At 41.8% G+C, this 26,813-nt stretch overlaps 1 protein-coding gene and 1 long non-coding RNA gene across 5 annotated transcripts in view; one reads left to right on the top strand and one right to left on the bottom strand.

Moving 5' to 3' along the window:
* The window catches only part of TAGAP (T cell activation RhoGTPase activating protein), a 105,996-nt gene extending 81,175 nt beyond the window's left edge, over positions 1 to 24,821 (top strand). For 3 of the 4 annotated variants that reach the window (XM_059714554.1, XM_059714550.1, XM_019479862.2), the window contains 10 exons: positions 14,870 to 14,911; positions 15,416 to 15,500; positions 15,609 to 15,662; positions 16,325 to 16,391; positions 18,216 to 18,385; positions 19,157 to 19,318; positions 19,536 to 19,645; positions 20,372 to 20,567; positions 21,331 to 21,448; positions 22,401 to 24,821. In XM_059714554.1, the coding sequence (XP_059570537.1) occupies positions 14,870 to 14,911; positions 15,416 to 15,500; positions 15,609 to 15,662; positions 16,325 to 16,391; positions 18,216 to 18,385; positions 19,157 to 19,318; positions 19,536 to 19,645; positions 20,372 to 20,567; positions 21,331 to 21,448; positions 22,401 to 23,629 (2,233 nt within the window). In that variant the 3' untranslated portion in view covers positions 23,630 to 24,821. Of the gene's footprint in view, positions 1 to 13,914; positions 14,018 to 14,869; positions 14,912 to 15,415; positions 15,501 to 15,608; positions 15,663 to 16,324; positions 16,392 to 18,215; positions 18,386 to 19,156; positions 19,319 to 19,535; positions 19,646 to 20,371; positions 20,568 to 21,330; positions 21,449 to 22,400 lie in introns of those variants that run through there. The other variant, XM_006260526.4, reaches the window with a different exon arrangement.
* On the bottom strand, positions 1,269 to 25,710 carry LOC132243967 (uncharacterized). The gene is made up of 3 exons (XR_009455533.1): positions 25,602 to 25,710; positions 19,091 to 19,214; positions 1,269 to 4,744 (listed from the first exon to the last, which is right to left on the bottom strand). It is a non-coding gene; the product is annotated as an uncharacterized LOC132243967 (long non-coding RNA).
* Positions 25,711 to 26,813: the final 1,103 nt, after the last annotated feature.

The raw sequence follows: 26,813 nt of genomic DNA, 5'->3' as shown, positions 1-26,813 counted from the left end.
CATTAGTTTCAAGCTCTTCTTATCTGCAGGGTGCATTTGCATTTGCAAGCTACTAGCTGTCTGCCTTTATTCCAGCAGAACTGGAGATCCACACAGACACAGACACCTCTCAGCATTAGCTAGCATGAGGGTGGGGGAAACATGACCTGATGCTGGGTCCCTGCCCTGGGGTCCCTGCAATGGGAGAGGGGCAGGAGTGGGGAATCCCTGCTCGAGCAGCCAGTGGGGAGGGAGGGCGATAGGGAAGCCTGGCAGCTGCTGCAGTCCCTCAACCACCTGGAGCAGTGATAGTGCTCTGGCTAGGAAGGAGAGGGGCAGGGCCAACCCTGCTCTGTTTCAGCAGATAGTTCCACAAAGCATCTGGGATGCTGGGGGACACTGGTTTAACCTAAGCCAGGAAGGGGTTTGGGACAGACATTGCATAAACCAGTCTGACCCAAATCAGTTAAATCTGATACTACATTCAACCAGGTTTATCTCAAACCAGTTTCAGCCATTTTCAGACTGGTTTAGGTGCACCGAACTTCTGTTCTGTTGCAGGTTTAAACCACTTTCTGATCACTTAAACCAGTTTATGTGTAACGTCTGTCCCTAACCCAGAAGTCTGTACCTGCCCTGCACTTGGTTGTCCTATTCTACCTCCAGATCTTTTTAACACCTATACTGATCAGCAGAGGTCTAAGTGGCATTTCACTCATTTCTGAGAAAAGGCTCAAGAAATTCTCATGCAGACTCCCTATACCTCCGGTCATCCATCCTAAAAATGAAAGTGACCAATAACAAAGAGAACTGATCGAGCAGAGTATCTCACTTTCCCACGGTACTTGTGGCCCTGAGTCATGACTCAGAGGTTTTGAACTGCACATAGTGGTGATAGACAGGGCAATGTCAACATAGGAAAGGCAGCTTGTCACTGTAAGAACTTGCCTGCACTTCTTCCACAAGTGGCTTGGGCCCACTATTGAGAAACCTAACTACATCAACTAGATGGAAGGTAGTACCTCAGTACTTTTGAGGATTTGGGCCTTGATCTCACATTCCAGGGAACTCTCCAACAGTCCCCCAGTGTGGCGAAACCCTATTATCCACAGATGCCTAACCCAACCAGTCGTTCCAGTCTTTGAAATCCATTTCCATACTTCTCCTCTAATCCCAGTTGCAAAAGCCATGTAAGAGCACCCACCTCCTGAAATTGGTTAAGTGGCGGAGAAATGGCAAAGTATGAAAATCAAGAGAATGGATGAATTCAGTTTCCACTATTTCCCATACAATGTGATACAGAGACTCATTGGTTACAGCCAGTGGCACTGTCAGAGGCAGGCATCATTTTGAAAAATTCTACCTTTTCTAATAGAAATTCCACATAGACAGCAAATATCATTGAAAATGGTGGAATATTTCAAAGCAGTAGAACTTTTTCATGTAGGCCCTGTTATGAGAGCATAATCTAACACTAAGATCATGATTCTTCCTGCACCTATTGTCGCCATTTTTCCTGGGCATAAAACACTACCTAAAACATAATGATCATATTTTTTTGCCAAATAGGAACGACTGCAAAAGGTCAAGGTAGGGAAGAATCAGGCCAACACTGTTACTTCTCTCTTCTGACATATCTACAAGGACAACAAAAAAGAAGAGGAACCTACTCTGAGGATTTTTGGCGGGAAAATATGAACTTTGAGCCTTCATACAGTTAATGGTATCTTATAGTAAACACATAAATTAAAGGAAAAGAGAACTAAATATGTTCAATTTTAAGGAACTAAAACTGAAGTCTGCTAAACAATATTAAAGATTAAAAATGAGAAGGAAGAGATGAAAACTAGTGAGTGACTAATTTCCTTTTTGGAGGATTATTTCTGAATAGGAACTTAAGCAATCAGGTTCACATTGATGGGGGGGGGTTCAACTACCCCAACATGATTTAGCATATTGGAGATGAAGTGCAAACTAAACTACCAACACCTTACGTTGCATGGGCTTTCATTAATCTTACAGGCTACTGAAATTATAACTAAACTCCTGCACACTCCAAATTCCAGTCAAGAAGAACAGTCAGATCACAAAATGCTAGCCAGGTGATATTGTTTGGTTAAGGGCAAAGGATTTCAGGATTGGGCACAACAATAGCAAAAGTTATAAGCAAAACATGTGCAAACAGAGGTGTCCAAAGTTAGGCACTAACATTATCCTATAAAGTGGCTTTGTTTGAGAAGATACTAAGCAGCTACAACTCCCATTTATTTTACCGCAGCTACTCAACACTTCTGAAAACTGGACTGCTTTTATTTAGCTGTTCTGGTATGATTTGAAGGGTATGTCTGTACTGAAGTGACTGTAATATATTAAAAGACATCCACACTAGGTTTGCTACTTTTATGGAACTGTCTAAAGGAACAATAACTTACTACAGTATATTGAACTGACTATAGCATTTTCCATCAAGTTTATTATTGTCTGTGAGATTCTACAGGACTGTTTAAAATTCTATAAAAAGGAGTTTATTCTCTACTGAACATGGTGGGTTTTTTAGAGTAATTCTATTTGATTTCTAGAGAAACCTGCTTGTTTCATCTCTAATAGACCTGAAGGAAAAATCCTACCGAATTTATCACTGAAATGTTATCTGCTTTATGTATTCATGTCAATCTAACAATTGTGACAAGTTTACTTGTCACAATTGAGGGAGGGTGCACTGAGGCACCTGCACCCCTTTGATTCCTGCTCCACCCAAAGTTTAAAACCAACTGCCTGGCAGTGGCAGCAGTGAGGGAGTTATTTTACTTCATGACTCATTATCATCTACCTAAACCCTTCTAAACTTTTTATTCCATAGGTGTTAACAATCCTCTCTTCCTTTTAATGGTCTTGATAGTCCACCAATCAAGCTACCCTTTCTTTTGTAATTCTGCTGTCTGTTAGGTGCTCATGGTAATGAAGCTCCTCTTTCACAGCCCTGCAGATTATTTTTAACTCATTCCAATTAAGTTATATTTGTTTTACTTCAGTCTTAAACTGAATCATACAGCCGTAGGCCCCCAGAATATTAATAAAGCTTCTAGTTATTTTTAACTAGAGAAAAATATGTGTTGTTTTATACATGATGATGCACCTCACCCTGTGCACCCCTCTTGTCAAAATTCTAGATCCTCCCATGATGGTAACACGTGCTTCTGGCCATAAGCAGAGGGGCTGCATGGCAAGAAGTAAAACTGGTGAAAGGGAGAGCTTTCAGAATGTAATAGATGTCTCTCAAAGCCAAGGTCAAGTGCAATTTATCATTCACCAGCTAAATTAAAACAACACCGGCAATAGTCAGTCACAAAGATGTGCCATGTCTAAGTGAATAATTTAGCAAAAGCATTAGTTGATGCGGTAAGAAAGCTTCCTGTGGCTTAAGAGGCATGAGTCTGAGGCCCTCAGGCTGCAAGACACCTCCAGTTCACAAAGCTATAAATAGATAGCTGCTAATTTAGCTTGGGGAGCCAGAGGCAGTTGGATGTGATGCTTATCACCACATGCCTTGGGTGCCTTAACTGTGCCAGCCTGTTAGGTGGTTTGACTTTGACAGTAATTCCAGGCCATTATGGTCAGCAGATGCATACTTGGAATTAGTGAAAGATGCAATAATAAATCTAGGTGCATGAGACACATTGTTACCTGTTTAACTGGAGAATGCATACCTTATAAATGTAAGAGTAATTCAGCCTTGACATAGTGTATTACAGAATAATGCATATAATGTGAACACTCTTCTTCAGTGAAATTGCACAAGTTACAAGCAGACCACACTGTTGCACAAATTACATTAGGGTGCAATGTTGCAACTGAGTCTCACATTTGCTTTGCATAAATGTTATTACATGTTTTTTAGACCATGCAGGTTACTCAGTGGAGTTTTGAACAAACATCTTTGTAGCAGAGCTCTTTCTTGCCTTGTTTAAAAGTAGCATGACTCCATGAGATATCTCACAGAAATCTCAGTGCATTGGAAAAGACTCTTTCTGAGATAATTATGGGGAGTCTTGAAGTCAGTACCAAATAAGGCGTGGTTTGTGACTGAAAGACCACACACTGCAATTGTTTTCAGAGAGAAACATTCCCAAAGTAACATCTTAATCATCTTACAAATGAGAGAAAAGGTAAAGCCAAAACAAATCTTTAAAAGAAAGTTGGAGAGGAGAGAGGTTCTGAAAAAGCAAACATTGTGATCTGATTAGTAACCTCAGTCAAGAGTTAATGAACCAGAAAATGGCCTCAAAGCATTGCCAATAGCAATTATTTTTATACCATATATTATCATTGTCTATTTTCAGTTATATCACATCTGGTACCAAACACAACATATGCAACATAGGTCTAGAAAAAGCCTCCTGGGCCATCAAGTCCAGTCTCCAGAGTTTGTAGGCAATACTTTGTCCAATGGGTCCATGAGATCATCTGCTCTGGCCCTCCCCATGTCACAAGGCAGCTTCTCTTCCTAAAAAGTGGACCAGCAGAGATGCACACATGTTGACTTTTATTTCATTAGAGGAAAGATACAAAGCCATAGCTTCACCTTTGCTCGAGTTCCAGGTAGCGGGAGAAAGGGAACCAATCTTCCCAGCAAAACATGGAACAGCCTCTGGGATTCCGTAATCTCTGCCAGTTCAAATCTTTTCCCGAAGTGTGGTAATTCTGGTTGATGATCACTACAGGGCAGTGCACTCCAGCCATGCTCTCTCCCATTCCCTGCAAACCCCTTTCAAAAGAAAAATAACATTCTTATTTGCCAGAAGACTGCAAATACCCAGGAGCAGGTGGAAGTATTCTGTTCCATACAGAGCATTTACCTTTTCAAAGGTCCCAAAGGGCAATCCTATTTTAAAATGGTGACAGCAATGCAAAGATGGAGAGTTTACATCAGACACTCAAACAGCCACAGTTACTAATAGCAACAAAATAGTGATGGCAATCTAATTTGGCCACCATCTTTTCTCACTTGCCATCTTGATTTTCTTAGAACATTTTGTTTTGCTGCACATGCGTGCATGTGTGTGTATATGCATGCATGTGCACGTGCACCTGCAGGTGTGTATATATGTGCATGCATGTGTTTGTGCCTGTATGGGGGCACAGGCATGCACAAGTACATGGAGCACAACAGGCCACAGCAAATAAATAACTAAAAGTGCTGGGCCAAATTTACCTGGAGGAAGTTTGAATGAAGTCAGTGGAGTTATGTCTAAAATAAACTTGCCTCATCCTTCCATTTGTTTGAAAGGCAGGACTGAGGGAGAGAGTGCACGTTCAGTGATCATGGTGGTGAGAGTTTTTCATGACAGTCTTGCTTGTAACCCAGGAAAGAGAAGCCACACCGTACTCTACTAAACCTCAAAACTGAGCTAAAGAATAATCACTCCTAGGCTAATAAAATAACTCAGTAGACAGCTGTTAGCCGATCTATTGTGATAACTAGTATGAAATTAATTGTAATAATGATTTTGAGGATATAGTCATCTGCTCTTCATACTGGAGGTTATCTGCCATGGTTATTCCTTACTTCAATATACTTCAAGCAATAGTTTAGGAAGGGGTGGCTTACCTCAGGTTAAGAACCAAAATTTTGCCCAATCACCAACTTCCTGAGCCGAGGGTTTCTTTTCTTGTTTTTATTATCATGAACCACAGATTTCACAATGAAATGTTCTTACAAACTCATATCAGACATGTCCAAAGGCCCATGAAAATTTTCAAACCATTTGAGTGAAGGTGAGACAATGTGTATGTGGGAATCAGAAGCAAGGTGCAATTTGACATGGACACTGGGTTATGTCTGAATTCCACTGATTTTTATTTTGAGATTTTGAATCCGTCTGATGCTGAATTCAAAGCAAAACTCAAGATGTAGAGTTTGGAAAGGCACCAACCCACATACACCAGAATCTAAAGGAAATATTTGCATGAATCCTTGAAAAGCAAAACCAAGATTCACACTTCTCTGGTTTCAATATGCATAAACAGTACTGCCTATCCTGCAGAACAACTGAGCTTGGCAAAAAGCAGTGCCCAGGCTTCTGCTACCAAAATGGGTAAGGAACTGAAGCTGAATAAGAACTCAAACTTGTGGCTATAACAAAAAACAGCTAGGTAGTTTCTCATTGCATTGCATTTAGAATTAGAACTAGCAACATAGCCCTTCAGCTATGGACTGGATCCTATTCCAGATGGAATTTTGCTACCAAACATTTAGGGTCCAAGGTACATTGGTATCCTATATAATGAAGCAAGTAGGCTTCTCTGACACTATTCTGTGCTTCTTTTCCCCTTTCAGCTTATCTGGTCATCCACCTATGTTATTTCTTCTTAAATTAAAGGGCCCTTGTATCTCAGTTACAAGGAGCAGTCTTCTAAAATTCCCAGAATCCTTTTTGCTGGCTGCAGCTGTGGTTCTGAAGTATATCTGGGACACAAAAGCCAGCCACTGAAAACAACTGAACAGCAAAAAGAACACTGTTTTGAATGAAAACTACATGGGCAGGACTTCCATACCCCACGCAGGGCAGTCTGGAACTATTATACAGCTGCTGATTGAAATCCCAGTGAAAAAAACTGGAGCTGCCAATTTATCTTAAGTTGTTGGAGGAATAAAGCGAATGCAAATAATACTGCATACCAGCAAGATGTCATTGGAATGGCACCTAAAACACTTTTTCCCCAGAGAAATATTTGCAAGTTTATGTTTTAGCTATAACCTCTTCCTGTGCAACTGCAAAACAATGTAGAGAACTGTAGTGAGCTCACCCTTCAGTTTGATCCTAATATGTGATTAGGGTTAAAATCTGCAGCATATGGGTGAAGAAAATTGAGTGGAGAGGGGTGTTTTGCAAAAATAGGGTTGGCCTGGATCTATAGCCTACTTCATTCAAACCGCTGGTGTTCATTAGCAGCAGGGGCTGTTTCAGTTAACAGCTCTGAGGTTCTAAACCATTTCAGGTAGAACAGAGATTGATCCATCTGTGACTACCCCCAACTTCATACCTTAGATTTATGTCTGACATATACTGGAGAACAGAATGAGATTAGAGATAAATTTAAAAAAAAAAAACAAAGTGTGATTCGTCCAGTTCAGCTACAACAAAATTGTGCTCTGTGAATCTCCTGTCAAGTCTGGCAGTGCAGCACCATAGTTTCCAATAAAATAAAATAAAGCAAACCCCATCTTTGGTTTTAACAGTCCCCTTTATTTTGGTAAATGGTTCTTTTTTCCCCTGGAAGAGAATAATTGTGCCAGTGAGACAAAACTGGACTACAACTACATTTCAACATTAAGAGGCAATGATGTAGAACTTGGCTCTTTCTGATGGATTATATTTGGGCTTGAAAGACCTAAGTGCCTTCGTAGCATCCTGTTATATGGATTGTCACAGATAAACTTATGTAGTTTTCTCATTAGTAAGACATCAGAACAAAAGCAGGTTCACCCACAGCCTAATCTATAAAAACATCAGGCTGAACATTTGTGAAAGACCTATTGAAATAAACAAGAGCTAGCCATGGTTGGGATTTTCCCATTTGTGGTTTGCTAAGGGAAGAAAAACAGACACTTCCCTGAAAGAAACCTTAGCAGCTGATTATTTGATTCATCGCTCTTTTGTTTACCACTAGTCTCCACATACTTTCTTTTCCCAGATGATGCTCCTTTTCATTGTCACTGTCTCAGGTCCTTCACGTACAGCAATATCAGTAATTTGAGAGCTGCAGAAAAGTGGCCATGCCTATCTAAGTGACCATGAAAAAAATATCTGTTAAAAAGTTGTTCTGTTTGATTGGCTGAAAACATTTGGAAGCCTTATCACTTGAGCCTGCTTTGACAAAACACTTGAGAATACACTGCAGGATTAACCATGGATGGGCAAGCTTCCTGCTTCATTATTTCATCATGTACCATAATTTAGAGCCACTGTCACACACTTGTGTCCCAGCACTCAGACTTTGTTCACACACACACAGAATATAGCAGTACACTAAAAGCAGTGGCACAAGCTTTTCTTATTATGTCAGTATAAAAGTGCATAATCACTTACATCTGGGAAGCCAGTTAAGCTACACCAGCATTAAAGTGTTGTGTGTGTGTAAATTTGGGTTAAGGAAGGGTGCAAATGTAAAGCCTGTACCTATTCCTGAATAACTCCACGTGTGGGCACACTTATTCTGGAATAAGAGTATTCACACTTACAGTTAATCAGGGATAGCTAACCGGGAACCATTCCACAGAGATAATTCCATGTGTAGACAAGTCATCAGGCACCTTTATATCACTTACATAGCCTCATAAAAATATAAGGCTGGAAGGGACCTCAGGAGCTCATCTAGTCCTCCTCCCTGTTCAAGGCAGAATCATTCCCATTAAAACTGTTCTTTACAAATGTTTGTCCATCCTGTACTTAAAAGCTTCCAGTGACAGCAATTCTACAACCTTTCTAGATAACTTGTTCCAGTACATAACCACATCCAGGATTAGAAAGTCCTTAATATTTATCCTAAATCTACTTTCTTGCAATTTAAGTCCATGACTTATTTCCCTGTCTTCTGTGGTTGTGGAGAACAAAGCATCATCATCCTCTTTGTAACAATGTATTTTGTATTTGAAGACTCATCAAATCCCCCCTTCAGTCTTCTCTTCTGTAGACTAAATAATTCCAGTTCTGCCAACCTTTCCTTGTACGTTATGTTTTGTAGACCTCTAATCCTTTTCCTTGCTCTCCTCTGGACTCTTTTCAGTGTGCGCACATTTTTCTTGAAGTGTAGCACCCAAAACTGGACACTGTACTCTGGGTGATGCCCCACCCAGTGCTGAACAGAATGGAAGAATCACTTCTCATGACTTCTATGCAGCACATCCATTAATACAGCTCAGAATGCTACTAGTCTTTCTTTTTGTCCCCTAGCAATAAATAGCACACTGTTAACTCATATTCACCTTGTGATCAGCTATAACCCCCGGCTCATTTTCTGCAGTACTGCAGCCTAATCAGCCACTCCCTAGTTTGTATCTGTGCATTTGATTGTTTTGTTCTAAATGCTGGACTTGGCATTTGTCCTTATTTGGTTTCATCCTATTTACTTCAGACTATTTTTTCAGCTTCCCAAGCTCATTCTGAGTCCTAATCTTATTCTTTAAAGTGTTTACTACCCCATCCAGTAAATTGCCACCTGCAGATTTACACTCAATTCCATCCTCCAAGTCATTAAGGAGGATATTGAACAGTTCTGGACCCAGGACAAACTGCTGGAAAGACCTATTTGATACTTCCTTCCAGCATGGCTTTTCAGTGATTGATGACTAATGTTTTGTATAGTGTTATCCAACCAGTCATGCACCCAGCCATAGTAGTTTCATATAATTGGATTAATTCTAAGAGTTGTACCAGTCGATGATGGTAAATCAAAATCCTACCCTAAGTGATACAGAGATACTATTCTCAGTACTGTATGTAAACTATGTCTAAGCTCTCCAAGATTTAAATTTATATCTGTGTTGGAGTCATGGAGGAAATTTTTTTTAGCCTGCACCTATTACCTTCAGTGTGCAAGAGCAGCTTTGGCAACTGCTACTGCATCACTTTTTACAGGCTCGGTGAGCCAGCTGTGAAACTACTACTGCCACTATATTCAAGGGCAGTTCACATTGTGAGGCCCCTTCTTCCTTTGTCCACCTGGTGCTGAATGAAAGGTCATCCTTGTAGCAGCTGTCCTGGATCTCATGGACATGTGCAGGGGTTCTGCAGGGCTGGATAAAAGTCAAGACTGCATAATTTAATGCTGCCTTTTCATGACCGTGATCCTGTTAATTGTACGTGACCATATCACAGCTTCACAGAAACATATCTTTTTTTAAGACACCTGCTCTTCAGAAGGAGGTTGTCTGCTTACAGTGAAAGAAGCTGCTTTTAAATCATTTCTGCCTGAATTGAGTGCTCATGAAATACACCATATGGACATCTCTGGAAACTGAAGGAGGTAATTAGGAACGTTAAGTATGTACTCACATTGTCTAGTATTTTACACATTCCCACCCCAAACTATGGCCATAGTTTCCTAGGGACTGATCATCTGGGGATGTTTCATAGATTCATAGATGTTAGGGTAGGAAGGGACCTCAATAGATCATCGAGTCCGACCCCCTGCATAAGCAGGAAAGAGTGCTGAGTCTAGATGACCCCAGCTAGATACTCATCTAACCTCCTCTTGAAGACCCCCAGGGTAGGGGAGAGCACCACCTCCCTTGGGAGCCCGTTCCAGACCTTGGCCACTCAAACTGTGAAGAAGTTCTTCCTAATGTCCAATCTAAATCTGCTCTCTGCTAGCTTGTGGCCATTATTTCTTGTAACCCCCGGGGGTGCCTTGGTGAATAAAACCTCACCAATTCCCTTCTGTGTCCCCGTGATGAACTTATAGGCAGCCACAAGGTCGCCTCTCAACCTTCTCTTGCGGAGGCTGAAAAGATCCAGTTTCTCTAGTCTCTCCTCGTAGGGCTTGGTCTGCAGGCCCTTGACCATACGAGTGGCCCTTCTCTGGACCCTCTCCAGGTTATCCGCATCCTTCTTGAAGTGTGGTGCCCAGAATTGCACGCAGTACTCCAACTGCGGTCTGACCAGCGCCCGATAGAGGGGAAGGATCACCTCCTTGGACCTATTCGTCATGCATCTGCTGATGCACGATAAAGTGCCATTGGCTTTTCTGATGGCTTCGTCACACTGCCGGCTCATGTTCATCTTGGAGTCCACTAGGACTCCAAGATCCCTGTCCACCTCTGTGCCACCCAGCAGGTCATTTCCTAGGCTGTAGGTATGCTGGACATTTTTCCTCCCTAGGTGCAGCACTTTGCATTTCTCCTTGTTGAATTGCATCCTGTTGTTTTCTGCCCACTTGTCCAACCTATCCAGGTCTGCCTGCAGCTGTTCCCTGCCCTCCGGCGTGTCCACTTCTCCCCATAGCTTTGTGTCATCTGCAAACTTGGACAGAGTACATTTGACTCCCTCGTCCAAGTCACTGATGAAGACATTAAAGAGTATCGGTCCAAGGACTGAGCCCTGCGGGACCCCACTGCCCACACCCTTCCAGGTCGAGACCGACCCATCCACCACGACTCTTTGGGTGCGACCCTCTAGCCAATTCGCCACCCACCGGACTGTGTAGTCATCCACGTCACAGCCTCTTAGCTTGTTCACCAGTATGGGGTGGGATACCGTATCGAAGGCCTTCCTGAAGTCTAAGTATATGACATCCACCCCTCCTCCTGTGTCCAGGAGTTTCGTAACCTGGTCATAGAAAGAGACTAGATTGGTCAGGCACGATCTGCCTGCCACAAACCTGTGCTGGTTTCCCCTCAGCATAATTTGCCCTGCCGGGCTCTCACAAATGTGAGCCTTGATAATTTTTTCAAAGACTTTACCAAGGATGGAGGCGAGACTGATCGGCCTATAGTTGCCCGGGTCCTCCTTCCTCCCCTTTTTGAAAATGGGGACCACGTTAGCCCTTTTCCAGTCCTCCGGGACTTGGCCCGTGTGCCATGAGCGTTCGAATATTCCCGCCAGTGGCTCTGCAATGATGTCGGCCAGTGCCTTCAGCACCCTCGGATGGAGCCCATCCAGGCCTGCCGATTTAAAGGCATCCAGTTCATCCAAATGACTCTGCACCACCTCAGGATCTACGCATGGAAGTCTGGCGCCTTGCTGCTGCCTCTCTACAACCCCAGTGAGAGACTTGTTGTGCCCCTCACTTAGGAACACTGAGGCAAAGAACTCGTTGAGGAGTTCAGCCTTGTCCCCCCTGTCTGTCACCAATTGTTTCTGCCCATTTAGCAGTGGTCCTATTCCTCCCTGGGCCTTCCTTTTACTCCCAATTTATCTAAAAAACAATTTCTTGTTGTCTTTTACTTGGGTTGCCATCCTCAGCTCCATGGTAGCTTTGGCCCGCCTAACTGCCTCCCTACAAGCACGAGCAGAGGAGGTATATTCATCTTTAGTGATCTCACCTTGTTTCCACTTTTTATGTGCTCCCCTTTTGGCCCTTAGGCTGCCCTGGATTTCTCTGGTCAGCAATGTTGTTACATAGAGATATAGCAATCTGTGTTAACACATCAATGAAGTGCCAACAATCTGCCAGTCACAGTGACAAATATTGCTGCTCGGACATTCAAAGCCTTATAATGAACATATGTCTGCACACACAGTGCTTAGCCTACAGACCTAGTTTGGCAAAACATTCTGTACACTAAATTCCCATCGACTTCAGGAGGCATCTGGTGGGCAGAGTATTTTCAGAATGACCCTTTCTGGGTCATCTAGTGATTACAGCAAGAGACTGGACACCGGCAAACCTAAGTTCTAATTCAGCTCTGCCAATGAGTTACTAAGGCCAGTTCTTCAAAGATATGTAGGTATCTAACTCCCATTGATTTTCATATGGGTATTAGCAGGTTTTAGGAAATTATATCTGTAGTTTGGGTTTCTGTTTACAAAAATTAGCTACTCCAAATGCAAACTGAATTCAATGGGCATGCAACTACCTTTGAGGAACTAGACCTAAGTGAACTAGGATCTTAGAGAAAGAGTCAAAAAGAGGCTTAGGCATGGAATCACTGACTGTTCAAGCCCCTGAAAAGTGGGCACTAGGGCTGTGCAAAGCTTCAGTTCCTAATTCGATTTGGCAGAGATTCAGCCCGATTCAGTGGCCAAATCTCTGAATCCAAACCAAATCAGAGGACCCTTTAATCTCTCTGAATCGAATCAGAACCCTCTGAATTGATTCCAAGAGATTCAGAAAGATTCGAGTATTCAGAGAGAGAGACAGCTTTTAATGGTTTTTCTACATACCTCTAGGTAGCAGGTGGCTCGTGAATGCTGCAATGCTGGGGCAGATGGAGCATCCCACAGGAGCACAGGGGGCTCCCCAGTGTACTCAGCAGCAGACCAGAAGTGGACCAGAAGCTCTTCCGGTCCACTGGGGAGAGTGCATGGGGGCCTCCCTGCACCCTCCCAGCTCAGCAACTGGTGCCTCCTGGGTCTGGGGAGGCACCCAGGGTCCCCCCATAGCCAATCGCTGAGCATATAGAGGGACCCTTCCCACACTCCTGTGGGACACTCCATCTGCCCCAGCATCACAGCGTTCACAGGCCGCGCTGATACCTTGAGGTATGTAGAAAAAAGCATTTAAAGCTGTGTCTGTGTCCGAATTGCTGATTCTCTGAATCAGCATCGAATCTTAAGATTCAGATTCGGCCTAATTGAATCAGGGACAGTGATCCAAATCAACAAATCGAATCACTGTCCCTGATTCGGGCTGAATCCAAATTGAATAGGGCTCGCTTTGCACACCCCTAGTGGGCACCCTGCTCCAGGACTAAGTAGGCAGCTGTGTAAGGGAGCTAATAGGGCTGGAGGGCACCTGGTATCCCACCCTTCAACCAGACTTAGACTGCACTACTTATGTCAGGCACTTAGGCTGCAACCCTAAGTTAGGTGTCCATGCATGGCTGGGATTCACAGCTCCTAATCCACATCTAGACTTCAGTGCCATGAAGGGGTGACTGGGGAGCTGTAGTCTTTTAAAACACAGCTGTCACCAGCTGCTTACTTTCTTTTTACTAGCCTACTGGTTATAGCAGTCACCCAGGAAGTGGGAGACACGGGCTCTCAGCTCTCCTCAGCCTGGAGTCACTCTCCAACCCCTTTTTATGCCCCCATGAATTAGGTTTTCTTGGCTGCAGAGTGGCCCAGCTTCAACAGGAGAGGACACAAAGCAGGGGAGGTAAGCTTCTGCATGCTAGCTTTCACTGACTGTGACATAACAGCATGCACATGGCAGTTACCATGGAGTAGCAGATGAGCTGTAAATCCTGATCCTCTTTATCTCACAGTGACTATTCATGTGCCCATGGCCTGAGACACACAAGTTAAGTGGCTTCCCCAAGGCCACAGAAGAACACAGTGTTAAACTCGACTTATTACACAGAGGTGCTTCTGTTAAGGTAAAAAAGAAGCAGCTTTCACATCAATCTCTTGACTTTTCTTTGGCTAAATTCAAATCGCTTGTTTAAATAAGTTTGACATAAACGTATTTCCTTATTGATGCCATTAATAAATGCAGAGTTCCTATTTATAAAAACAGCAAAACATTTAAACATCTGATTTACCTTTTGCTTTTGACTCAGCGTGCTTATCTTTTGAGTTTTCCTCAGATTGTCTAATAGATTTCACATACATGTGTAATCAGTGTCCAGCTGATGTCAATTTTAGCTTCTCTAGCACGATCCCAATATTTCAAAGTTTGGGATTGCTTATAAATAGCTTGTAGCTTTTAAAAAAGAATGCACAGTTTGGCTCAAAAAGCCTAAATATAAGGTTACATTTGATGTCACACTATCCCTTTAGCTGCAAAAGTGTAGGGTATGCTGCTAAGGTGGTCATATGACAGAGTACCCCAAGTGCCCTTTAAAAAGTTCATCTGTACACACTACATGGCAGCATGCTTTTCACACATCCCACCTGATGATAATGACACAACACGGAACGTTTACCTATTACACACCTCATCTTTTCCGTACAAAACATCTCTCAGGGGTTTTTTTTTCTTACAGGGAAAAAAAACAGCAGTAGTAGCCCTAAAAGGAAAGAGGAAGCCTAAATTTTGAAGCCTCTATAAGACAGTCTCTATATGCTACTGCCCATGACGCTTCTTCCTGTCTCTTCTCTGACTTTCCACCTGCCCCCACTCTCCATTTATAATGCAGCGCATGTGGGTAGGACGGGTTAGTCGCCCTGTCTCTCTCCACTGGAATAGTAGCAGCAGAGCGTCATGCTGTTTCTTTTTGTCTCAACAGTTCACTTGAGGTGAAAGAACTCTGGCTGGATACAATCCTCTGGTAAGCCCTGCACTGCCTCTGAACTGAATATATATAGTCAACACTAATGTTAATGTACCACAATATATTTAGATGATCTAAAGAAATATGTGCTGGGGGAGGATTCGCTTTACTGAATGTAACTGCACAGTGGACTGAGTTATGTAGCACTGAATTTGAAAATCAGCACCGAGATTATGTTTGGTTTTGTTGTGGTGATCTAAGCTGTCAGCGTTTGTTAACTGTTCATTGAATGCTCTGAAAACCAAAAGCTTTTTCTTTTTCTAAAAAGAGAGAAAGAGAGAAAGAAAGATACAGCTCTAGCTGTTGAACTAAATGCATTACAGACAGTCTCAATTTAACAGTGTTTTATGATGAGCTCTGAATAAAGAAATTAACTTGAAAGGAGCCCTTTTCTTTTTCAAGATAAGCTTTAAATGTTATAGGTTTGTAGTAGAGAGATAAAAGACTAGCTAAATATTACTGTCTGTAATACTTATTTCTTTGTCCATTCATTCTGTATAGGCAAACACAAGAAGCCAAAGGAACGAGAATCAGTAAAGTTCCTTCAGCTAAATTCCTAATGAAGGTGTTAAGCAGTTGCAATGCAGTAAGTGTCATTATTGCTCCTGTTGAGTCAATATATTATTTTTTTTAAATGGAGGTTTTTAAAAATAGCATTTCTCACAGTTGGTTTTCTGTTTTATTTTTTCCTTAGTCAAAAACACTAAATGTCAGTACCATGGAGGCTTTGATTGAGTGCAGATCAGAGGTAAGCAGTCAGTAAAAAATTCCTATTGTATATTGATGTGTAATTCCCCAACAGACCTGGAGTCAGATTGTCACAGAGCAGGCCCACCTGACAGAGGGGCCTGTTGACTGATACCAGCTGAGGGTCTGCATCTTGTTTGTTTAATGTGTACTTAATTTTGAACCACTTCTGAAAAAAGTAAACATATTTAAAGTGAATTTAGAGCAAGATGCAGAAAGAGATTGGACTTCTTTATGGATATCAAGAAGAGTGAGATATATCATCACTAATGGGAACACAAGCTTGGAAGGGATAATAAAACTTGTGGTTCAGGGCATAAGCCATTATTTAACTGCTAGAGATCAGAATGAGAATGAATTTGGGGGCTGATTAGTCCGTATCTGCATAGTGTAAGGGCCTTACAGAATCCTCAGAAGCATTTGATACTACTCACTTTTGCAGACAATTTGCACCTCAGTTCCCATGTTCCTTGCTGCAACCTAGACTGTCTGTTCCAAATGTCATAGAGAGATTAAATGTAATTCTAGAGATAATTATTTCAATGCTTTACTGTCTTTTTCTTGTACATAAAGTTTATCACCATCTTTTGAGTTCCAGATGTGGTTTGATTATTGTTTTTATCAGTAAGTGGCAGTTTTGTAACTGATAACCATTTATTTTAGGCTGACATCAAGAAATGCCAGCTTTTGGTACCATATGAAAGTGAAGATGGGCTTTGCCATCTGATTGGTAAGTTTTAAAAAGAAACTCTCCTCCAAAAGAAATATTGTGAGCTAATTGTTCTGCACATCTTTAGCTGCTTCCTTCACTTAACAAATTTAAATATATTATATATCACTAAAATACAGGATCTTGCCACCTCCTCTTACCTAAAGCTACTGTTATTGCTCTTTTGACCATAGGTGGCACTCAACTCATTGTTCCTTGCAGCCAGATTTTGAGCCTTTACTCATGTGTTTGGGCATTACTCATGCGACTAGCCTCAGGCTGCTTTTGTAAATATCCCTAATGGTTTTGCTGATGTTTTAAGCAACCATGGATAAGCCCTGGGCACAGTAGAAACTGCAGATGTATTTCCTTCCATCCCTCAAAGCTTATAGATTCATAGATTGTTAGGGGCTAGAAGGGACCTTGCAGATCATCGGGTCCAGCCCCCCCCACTTTAGGCAGGAAGACAACTGGGGTTAGGTGACCCCAGCGACATGACTGTCCACATATAAACACTTGTATGTAGAATTTTTTGTGGGACAGACCTGTATGTGTGTTTATCAGGAACAGGCCTGAATTTGTACAATGGGTCATGACATCTTCAGGCTGCAGTAGCATCGGAAGCAGAAAAACCAAGTTTCTTGTTGATTGATGGTATCCGTGAGAGTATCACATCATGTGACATTATTACTGATTTTAACAGTTTGCGATCAGTGACTTGTGGTGAGCCACAAAGTGCAAGTTTTGTTGAGTACTGGTTCACATAACAAAGTACCCATTTTGGAGTTGCAAGGTACCAAGTCTGCGAAGATGGCAACTTGTTTAAAAAACACTCCAATAATATAATGCAGTTGCTATATTATTTGGGGAAAAAAATAACATACAGTTCATGATGATCTTAAAATTTGCAGCATGGCACCACATGTAAGATCCAAGTTCAAATCCATTCCTGAGAGATTTCTGAACCTCAAGCAGATAAGGGCAGGGAGTGGTATTTTTATACACCAGGGCAAGTGGCTGGCTAGCAAAGTCTTATAGCAAGAGTTCTAGCTCACTGAGTCACAGCATTTGTTTTTCTAAAGCATAAGAAAGAAGGTTTGAAGCTGACATGAACACAAGTGGAACCTGGTTGCCACAGAGAGTTGAGACCCTGTGACATATCTCCATAGTTGTAATACAGCAAGCCAGAGATAGCATGTGCAGATGATCTGAGCTACCCATTCCCAAACTGAAAAGGTCTATTCCTGTTAATGCATGAAGGTTCACAGCATGATACTTGGGGAGCGCTAATGCGATAGGCGTGGGCCATTGACTTCCTTGAAGTGAAGGATATGAAAGAATGTTCTCGTAGCCAATAATTTGTCCGATGCTGAAAAGATGGATTTCCCAAATGTGCTGTTCCACTAAAATGGACATTGTGTGGGATCAAATATAGCGGATAGGAGGAAAATTCTGACTTCTGCAGACTGCGGACCTGGTACAGACGTAATTATCATACAAGCCTAAATGCTGAAAATGTCTCTGACATTGTTTGTGCGCTCTGTGTTCCCACTCTAAATATTCTAAGATAAGAGGAAACAGTGACATAAAAACAGGAAAGGTGGTGCCTTTGGAGGACTTGTCACAGTTTTAGTTTAGAGTTTTGTTTAGAGGTTATGTTTCCTTAGTAACGCCTTAGCTATCTTTTACTTTAGTTTTGCTCTGTTTAGTTCGAGCTTTCAAATGCACATTATGTATCATTTCTTCCTGCTATATGTCATCTTGTGAGTGACGTGTGTATACATGTAAGAGCTTTCTTGTGTTGGCATTTTTTCCTTATTTTTGTTTTGCTTTTTTTTGCACCAGATGGTAATAAGAAAAGAAAGAAGGTTATATCATGGCCCTCCATGCTGAGATGGAGCTCCAGCATATCAGAATCCTCTGAATCAACAGAATCTGACCTAAAGATTTCTTTGTTTGGTCAGCCTCTGGCAATCATCTGTGGTGAGAACGACACACTCCCTAAACCAATTCAGGTGAGCAAGTGGCTGGGTGGCATAGCCATTTTGTACTTCCTGATTGTAAAGTAAGGAATTTTAATATTGGAACTAGAGCATTGACGTGGGACCTGGAACAGTACTGGACCCAGGACAATCCCTGGAATGCCCTGCTTGAATACTTCATTTCAATTTGACTTTGGGGAGAGCTGGGTTCTATTCCTGACTCTGCTCCTAGTTTGCAGAAGGCCCGGAGGAAATCACATTTTTGTGTCATTGTACCTCAGCTTTCCCACCTGTAAAATGGGGATGATGCTACTTTCCCCTGTAACGTACTTGGAGATCTATTGATAAAAAGTACAAATAATAATGATGATAGCCATTGGGACTTTTCCTGTACTCTAAAAAAGCCTGGTACCTCATCTTCAATGAGAACTGGAGTCTGCAAAGGGACTTGTAAAGCAACTGTTTAAATGACTACAAAAATTAAACTTCTTCCAAAAGGAAGAAAATTCATGAGTTCTAGCTGTGAAGTTCAGGAGGACAGAGAGGCTTGGTTTGACACACTACAGAGAAAGAGTTCAGGTGCAAAGTTCACACCATGGTGTAAAACTAATGCTTGTGTGAGGAAGACCAGGCCCTTTAAAGCATACCCTCTTATAAGCAAGCACTACATAGCACTCTGCTTTACAAACAGTGTAGCTCCCAGTTAAAACATGCTTTATCTTTAATAAAACTGCTTACCTTTTCTGTGACTTGTCCTTAATAAAGTAACAGTTCCTCTTTTTTCTCTATTCATGTTTCTTGTAGGATATTCTTAATATACTATACCTTAAAGGATGTTTCACTGAAGGAATATTCAGAAAAGCTGCCAATGAAAAAGCACGCAAGGAGTTAAAGGAAGAACTGAATTCAGGCGTAGAAGTTGCCTTGGAAAGCAAAACTGTGCATCTATTAGCAGTGGTTCTTAAGGTAAACTCAGCTGATTTTAGCTCTGGCAGTCATTTTCTAATAAGAATGAGCAAATTGGGGTTGACATCCTTTGGGTCCACACATGTATGTTTCTAGCAGTAAACAGGTATACACATATCATGTAGCTAAAACGGATTAGTCTTATGCTGAGTCAGTACAGGGAGGCTCATATGAATCATATTTTCCAAACGCTTATCTAAAGATCTTTTCTTTGCAGGATTTCCTCCGAAATATTCCACATAATCTGCTGTCATCTGAACTTTATGATGAGTGGATGACAGCCTTAGAGAAGCTGAGCCATGAGGATAAAATTGAAGGAGTAAAAGAGTAAGTTTTGCAGCCAATCCCACTGATAGGGAGAGTGCATTCGTCTTAGAAATTTATAGTTTCGTTTACACTTTTGTCATTTATATAAGTTGATACATCTCCTACCATGTTTAATTTGGAGTGAAGATGGCATTGAGCCACATTTCTTCTTAGATATATTTGAAATTCTTCTTCTATATATTTTAGAGAGATTATTAGAATAATGAAGAAACAGACTTGCAATATTTTGGCAATTAAAGCTATAGATTAAAGTGCACAGTGACTTGGAGTCGGGATTTCAGTGGGCTTTGAGTCTGGCCCTTGGAAAACAAGAGTTCTTACGAAGAAAATAGCAAACTATCAACTGCAGCTATAAACTGATTGATATGGAATAACTTTAAAGCTACCTAACATGACTGTAGAATTTTAAATGCTAAATGTCATTGGTATTATGAAAAAAACTCCAGTAATATATCTCAATTGTATGTGGCTTATCAACAATGCTCACTGATTCATTTTAAAACATAAAGTATCGTTATTTTTGCTTTCTGGTCAGGACCTTGTGGTTAGCCAGACAGTCAGCTGCTTTTGGGGATTTCTGAATGGTAGATTTGTAAAACGGTTTTATTAAAAAAAAATCCTTCCTCTTTTTGGAGGAAGTTCTATCTGCATGAGCTTCATCAAAACTTGCTCAAATAAAGAAACATTGTAACCTGAATTAATTTTACATTTTTCACATTTACTTAGGGTGGCAGACAAACTACCAAGGCCAAATCTCTTCTTACTCAAGCATTTGGTCCTGGTACTTCATCGCATCAGCCAACACTCTAAGGTCAACAAGATGGATGCCAGCAATCTTGCTATTTGCATTGGTCCCAACATGCTGAATCCACAACGTAACAGTACCCTACCACTGGAAGTCCAGAAAGAGATGAATGACAAGGTTAGTTGAGTTTCATTCCTGGGCTACTCACCAGTGTTGTAATATTCCCTTTGAAGTCTGTTATCATTATTATTTCCTTGTGAATTCCAAAAGAAACAACACCACTAAATATCTGAGAATCCACCCTGAACTGATGTTTGGGAATCAGCAACATGGTACAAACGATGGGTTAGCCTACATTTCATTCTGGTGACATTCTAACTCCTGCATACAATATGGTGTGTGTGTGTGTGTGTGTGTGTGTGTGTGTGTGTGTGTAGATAGATAGATAGATAGATAGATAGATAGATAGATAGATAGATGTTGATATATGATATACATACCAAGTCAAAGTTCCATGTGTGCTATTTGAGCTTTCAGTTGAAGCTAAAGTCTTCTCAGGTATATATTGGGCTGATCAACATATCTGTGGTTTCAGGCCCCATGTTCCAAAGTGGTCCCATGGCTAATTCAGTTCTGCTAGCCTTTCATCTTTCAGCACAGTGCTTTTCAAAGATACCTTGCTACCTACTGCATTGAACTCTCTATAATGCAGTGACTTAACTTAATGTAATAACAACCACAACTGCTACAGTTTTATATACCAAGCAGTGCTCAGCAGTGTGAAAGTGTGTTAGATATTAAATATTTCCTTTTGACCCTTTGGATTAAAAGAGTTGAGTTGCATTTTAAATTGCAAAACAAGACAACAACTAATGACATTTGTGAAACTATTGGTTCAAATGCTCACTTAACAAAGAAACAAATTGTCTCATTTGCACAGGTGAAGGCATTGGTGGAATTCCTCATTGATAACTGCTTTGAAATATTTGGAAATGAAATATCTTCACTCCTCAGTCTATCACCCGATGATTCGCTGGAATGCACAGATAGCTCTACAGGTACTATAATGGACTGTCTGACTTCATATATTGGTCTATTAGACCCACTCTTTCAAGTTCTTGAAGCTTCATTGTATTTACCATATTAAGATTTCAGAGACAGCACAGAGATATGCTGAGTTCCTGACACAACATTACAATGTTGTTTTAACTGAATGTGTTCAAAATGCTAAGGGAGCCACTTAGGTAACAGTAGCCCACAGGACTGGATTCATTCCAAATGCTAAGCACTTGCTGCTCCTGCAATTTATATAATAATAACATTACCACGCTCTCATAGAGCGGCATGGTCCTGCTGAGTGTCCTCAACTCCCAATTAAGTTAATGGACCTGCCATCGATTCACAGGAGGGCTCAGCAACTCATAGTTTTGAGTCCATAATGATCATGAAATGCCCTCCTAGTGGTCCACATTCTGCCCTCAACTCTTGGTGTAGCTCCTGCTGAGATCACTTCTTAGGGCTGAGCGACATTCAGGGACAGATTATACCTGCCCCTGTACAGTAGTAAAAGAGGGAGGGGATGTCAGGAACCTTCCTCTATATAAATTCTTTGGTAGAAATTAGGCATGAGGTTCTGCAAGGATCTTAGGTCCCTCTCATCGCTGGCAGCTCAGGAAGAGGTAATGGTGCTGTGACCCTGGCTTGCCTACTGCTGAGTGGGAAGGGATGGAAGTCCATGCTGTTCCCTTTCAAAGGGAGCTATCTCACACCAACTCCTAAATAATTGAACCCCCTAAATTTGTCAGATAAGAACTCTTCAGAAGCTACGAGCTTATTCTCAGATGTTGTGCACTGCAATTTTTCCAGTGAAGTCTGTTTATATCCTCTGAGAATCGGGTTCTTAGGCCTGTGACTTAATAAAAATCAGCCCATCCATCAAAGTTGAGCTTATTTTCAAATAGGACTTATCACACCATGCAAAAACTAACAGGTTCTCTTTCTCTCCCACAGAACTAATATCTACAACTCAGCAAAATGACTCTGCTTATGACAGCCCAGATCCCGAGGTTGAATGTCATTCTAGCACCTCCCAGCTTGACCTGCTCCAGCAGGCCGAAGGCAGCACAGGAAGCTTGAGTAGCAGAGAGCTACAGTGCCATCGACCTCGGGGCCTACTCCCCTCTGCCTTTTCCATTGTCCCTTTTAAAAAGCTCATCAGCTCAATGGACAGACGATTCTCAGAGCCAGACATGCCCTTTGAAGACTGGCCCGAAGGCAGGATAAGGAGCCAGAAGCTGACTAAAAGCGAGGACAACTTCACCACCCAAGAGGAACAGCTGGTATTTCAGGAACCAGAACTTGAAAAGCAACTGCCAGGACATGTTTTTCCTGGAGGCCAGTATAGGAATAAAAAGCCACTAAATCTAAAAGTGAAAACCAACTTGCCATCAGACTCTCTACCCAAAACATCTTCCAGTGGTTCGCTGGATAGCTCCTTATCCAATTCTGACTGTTCGGTCTTTACTAGCTCACCATTAGCTTCTCCTGCCAGCCCCAAGAGAAACATCTTAAATAGACCCCAGTCCTTTTCCACAAAGACTGCAGAGGAAAGCAGAACACCCAACCGAGAGATCAAAAAACATTCCATGTCATTCTCTTTTGCAACCCGCAAAAGAGACAGCTTCAAGAAGGACTCCAAGAAGGAAAAACAGTTTTCATGCAGAAGAGTCCAAGAAAACTGTATTGATGATGACAAACCATTGCCTGCACAGCATCAACAGAGGTCACGTTTCAGGTCAGCTGATGAGGTATTTAGAGAAGTGGACCAGAAGAATCCTGGCAAACCCCCATCTTATGAAGAGGCAACTAAAAACTGCCTGGCAGCTAAAGTTCCTCCATATAGTAGCTTAACGGTTCAAACCATGAGATCAGGTATGTCAGATAAAGATTCTTTAACATCTCATCCACGTTTCAACTATAAGGAGGATACAACAGATCAGAAGGACCTACTCAGTGACAGACTTTCTATGGTAAAGGATTTTCAGGCACAAACTGAAACCATTGACATTGCTGTTGGGATCAATGCCCGGGCAAGTTTACCTGTAACCCCTCGAGTTTATCGTCTAAGAGCCATGTCTGAATCCTATCAAAAGAACAAACAAGAATATCTGATTCGACGGTGCAGCCAGCCCATCTTTGATGTTGACCAGATCCAGTATGCTAAGGAATCCTATGTTTAGATAGTCTGTTCATTTGCAACACCACAGACTAGTAAACATTGTAAAAATGGATAGCTTGCTCATCATCCATAACACTTTAAAAGGGCCAGGAATAAGCTAGCTTGGCAGGAATACTTATTTTGTGTAAAGCTTTCCTGAAGCAAGCGTCTGCCCAACATTAGCATGTTCTCTTAGTATATTATAATATAGTATATTATAATATAGAAAAAATTGTATATGTTGTACATAATATATTGGGCTGAAAATCTATGCAAGAGTTGTGTGATAAACAGTGTTGTAGTTCTATACTTAAAGGTACATGTTCAAGGCTGGGAGGCTCAAAACTTATCCCAGCTTCCTTTTCTCTTATTTAGGTATATAGGCTCCATGTGGTCACTTCATAAATTTGTTTCCTTCTAACTCAATGCTTTGCTAATTGTTACTCTTTTTTTTTTTTTTTAATGTCTTTAAAGGCTGACAGTTCATCAGGATTGGAGATGTTAGAGATGGAAATGAGTTCTTCTATCATTCAGTCCTTTCCCACCCTCTGCTAAATGCAGTACTGCTCCTTATGTCCAGAAATCCTCTTGGGTTTCAGTGGCGCAAAGTGATAGGGCTTCCCCCACTTTCCTGGGGCAACTGTTTCCAGGTCTCTCAGACCTTGCTGTTAGAAAGTTGTCCTCTCACATCAGGAAGCATTTTCTTGATTTGTTCCCTCAACAATAATTCTCCCTCTTTGTTGGTTATCATAGTTGCCTTATCACTTACCATTATGTAACTTCAGTCAGGGCCATGTGAATGTTGCTAAGTCCCTACATAAGGAAAAAAGGATTCCTGCCCTGAAGCCTTGACCACCTAAATAGACAAAGCAGAGGGTGGAAGAAAAGAAGGAATATTTTCTCCATTTTAGAGTTCCTGAATAATTAAATTTAAAATGTTGTACATCAACTTCTCTGACTCAAGCCTTGTTATAACCTCCTGTAGGGTTTAATTATAAAAAAAAAACCCACCTTGGCAGTGTCCTTTTAACTTTATAAATATAAAAATGACTGGAAGTGTAGTCTGTTGTCATATGTATCAACTTCTATTTTGATAGCACTTAAATCTGATCTCTGGTTAAGAGTAATCTTGAACTATGAAATGAAAAACTTTTTCTAGTTTTATTCCAGCATGATTTCACTACAATAAAGCACTTTTCTGCATGACAAGGGTATTTTCTTCATTGTCTTTCTCTTTTTATGAACACTTACTATCCATAGACCATGACATATGCACGTAATAGGAGACTGACTGGTTACTATTTATTAATGTGTTATTACCATTACCCCTTTAAGAGACCTTTTAACTATATTCTCAGGGCCAAATTCTCTGCCAGAGAACCAAGTTACAGCAGCACAAAATAATATTACTTATAGGTCTAAGAAGAAGTCTGAAAGGGATGATTCTGTATCAGGTGGGGACTAGATAATGTGCGTATAAGGTAGATGATCGGAGGGAACTGAGTCAGCAGCTTTCCAGAGCCAATTCCTCCAGTAAACCATGCCATTGTTCCCAGATCTTATGGGTTCATAGCAAGCTAAAGTTTTACTTGAATCCACTGCTTCTGGAGATGAGTGGATATGTGAAACAATCAGTTTTCCTTTTTAAAAACATAATAATTTATCCTTCATGCTTACAGAGGGACATTTGAATGTATGATCAAGCTACCACTAAAGATTTAGAAACTAGGGAGCAAATAAAAGAACCCCAAAATGTATCATTCAAAAAATAAGTGTCATGATTTGGGTATGTGGCTGCATTGGTTCTGCCTTGAGGATAGACTAAGTGACCTCCCAAGGTCCCTTCAGATTTATTTTCTAACATTTTGGGGGAGGGGTTGGTACCTGGCTCTTTTTTTTATCATTTGGGCTTGATAATATCATGAAGAAGAGCTGCCCATCCCCTCTCTGCAAACCCAACAGAATACCTGGAGTGTAAACAGGCACTCACCAACCTTTCTCAGACATGCCTCTCCCCCAGGGTCACAAGGAGCTCTGCTTTTCAAGTAAGTTGTGAATTACACCTTGTTGGGCAGCAAGTAGTACTCAGTGGGCACATATACATGGAAGGTTTACTGTGGAGTTGCCTAATTAGCTCTGCAGTAAACATCCTGACATCTACACATGTGTTCCTACTAGAAAACTAATAAACTCTGCAGCAGGTTAATACTTGTAAATACAAGTACTATCCTGCTGCAGAGTTTTTTCATGCACAGCAATGCGTGTGGAGATGCTGAGCCAGCTGGCTGGGGCACAAGAGAGCTTCAGTGCAAAGGGGTTCCTGCTGGCTTGCCCTGCATTGAAGCACCCTCGTGCCCCAGCCAGTCACTATGCAGCATATTGAGCTGGGTCAGGGCAGCCCTGGGCGAGCAGGTCAACCTCCCAGCTGGGGCTGCTCTTACCCAGCTTAACATGCTGCAGTCCCAGGCAGACTTGTAAATGTGGCACCTGGGAGCAATGAATTCCAGAACGATATGCACCAGAGTTTATTGCTACACCCTAATATGCACATGTAGATGCACCCAGTGACTCAAAATATACCTGGAGGTATGATACAATCTTCCAACATCAGAAGATGAGAGAGTTTGTACCAGACATTGAAGGGTTACTTACCTGACCAGAGGGTGTCCCACGACAAGGCTTGTCTCTTTGGAGATGCTGTACTAGGGCAAAGAAAATTTGCCCCAACGGGGACCCAGTACTCAGGGCAAAATGAAGCTGTCCCAGACAGGGACATCTTGATAAAAGGAAAGAATGGAAAAACCCCAGCCAGGGATTTGAAATCAGAGAGGGATGGTTAGGGAGAGCCCACAAAAATCCCATCCTCTGGATTGGCAGGGAGGGTTTCTTCAAAAGCAGGGAGTTTTACCCATTCAGAGTGTGGGGGAGGAGGAGAGAAGGGCGTACACTGCAGAGAGTGGGTTGCTCAAGCCCAGCCGTACTGACTGTCCCCCTGGAGCCCGCAGGAGCTGTGGTTAGCCACCAACATGTCAGAGGTGAACTCACAGCCCCAGGACTCAAGCAGGTGCTTTGGGGAGAGTAGGCTGATCCCTTCAGGCAGCTGCCTGAGGAGCACATGAGTTTGCTTGTGGGGAAGCAAGCCCCCAGTTAGCGTGTTTGTGATTTTAGGGAGGGCTGTGCAGCTGCAGAAGCCTGGCCCAGCACAT

This window comes from Alligator mississippiensis, chromosome 1 (genome assembly GCF_030867095.1).
Source record: "Alligator mississippiensis isolate rAllMis1 chromosome 1, rAllMis1, whole genome shotgun sequence".
Lineage (NCBI taxonomy): Eukaryota > Metazoa > Chordata > Crocodylia > Alligatoridae > Alligator > Alligator mississippiensis.
The sequence above is the reverse complement of the archived record's forward strand: the minus strand, read 5'-3'. Positions and strand labels throughout refer to the sequence as shown.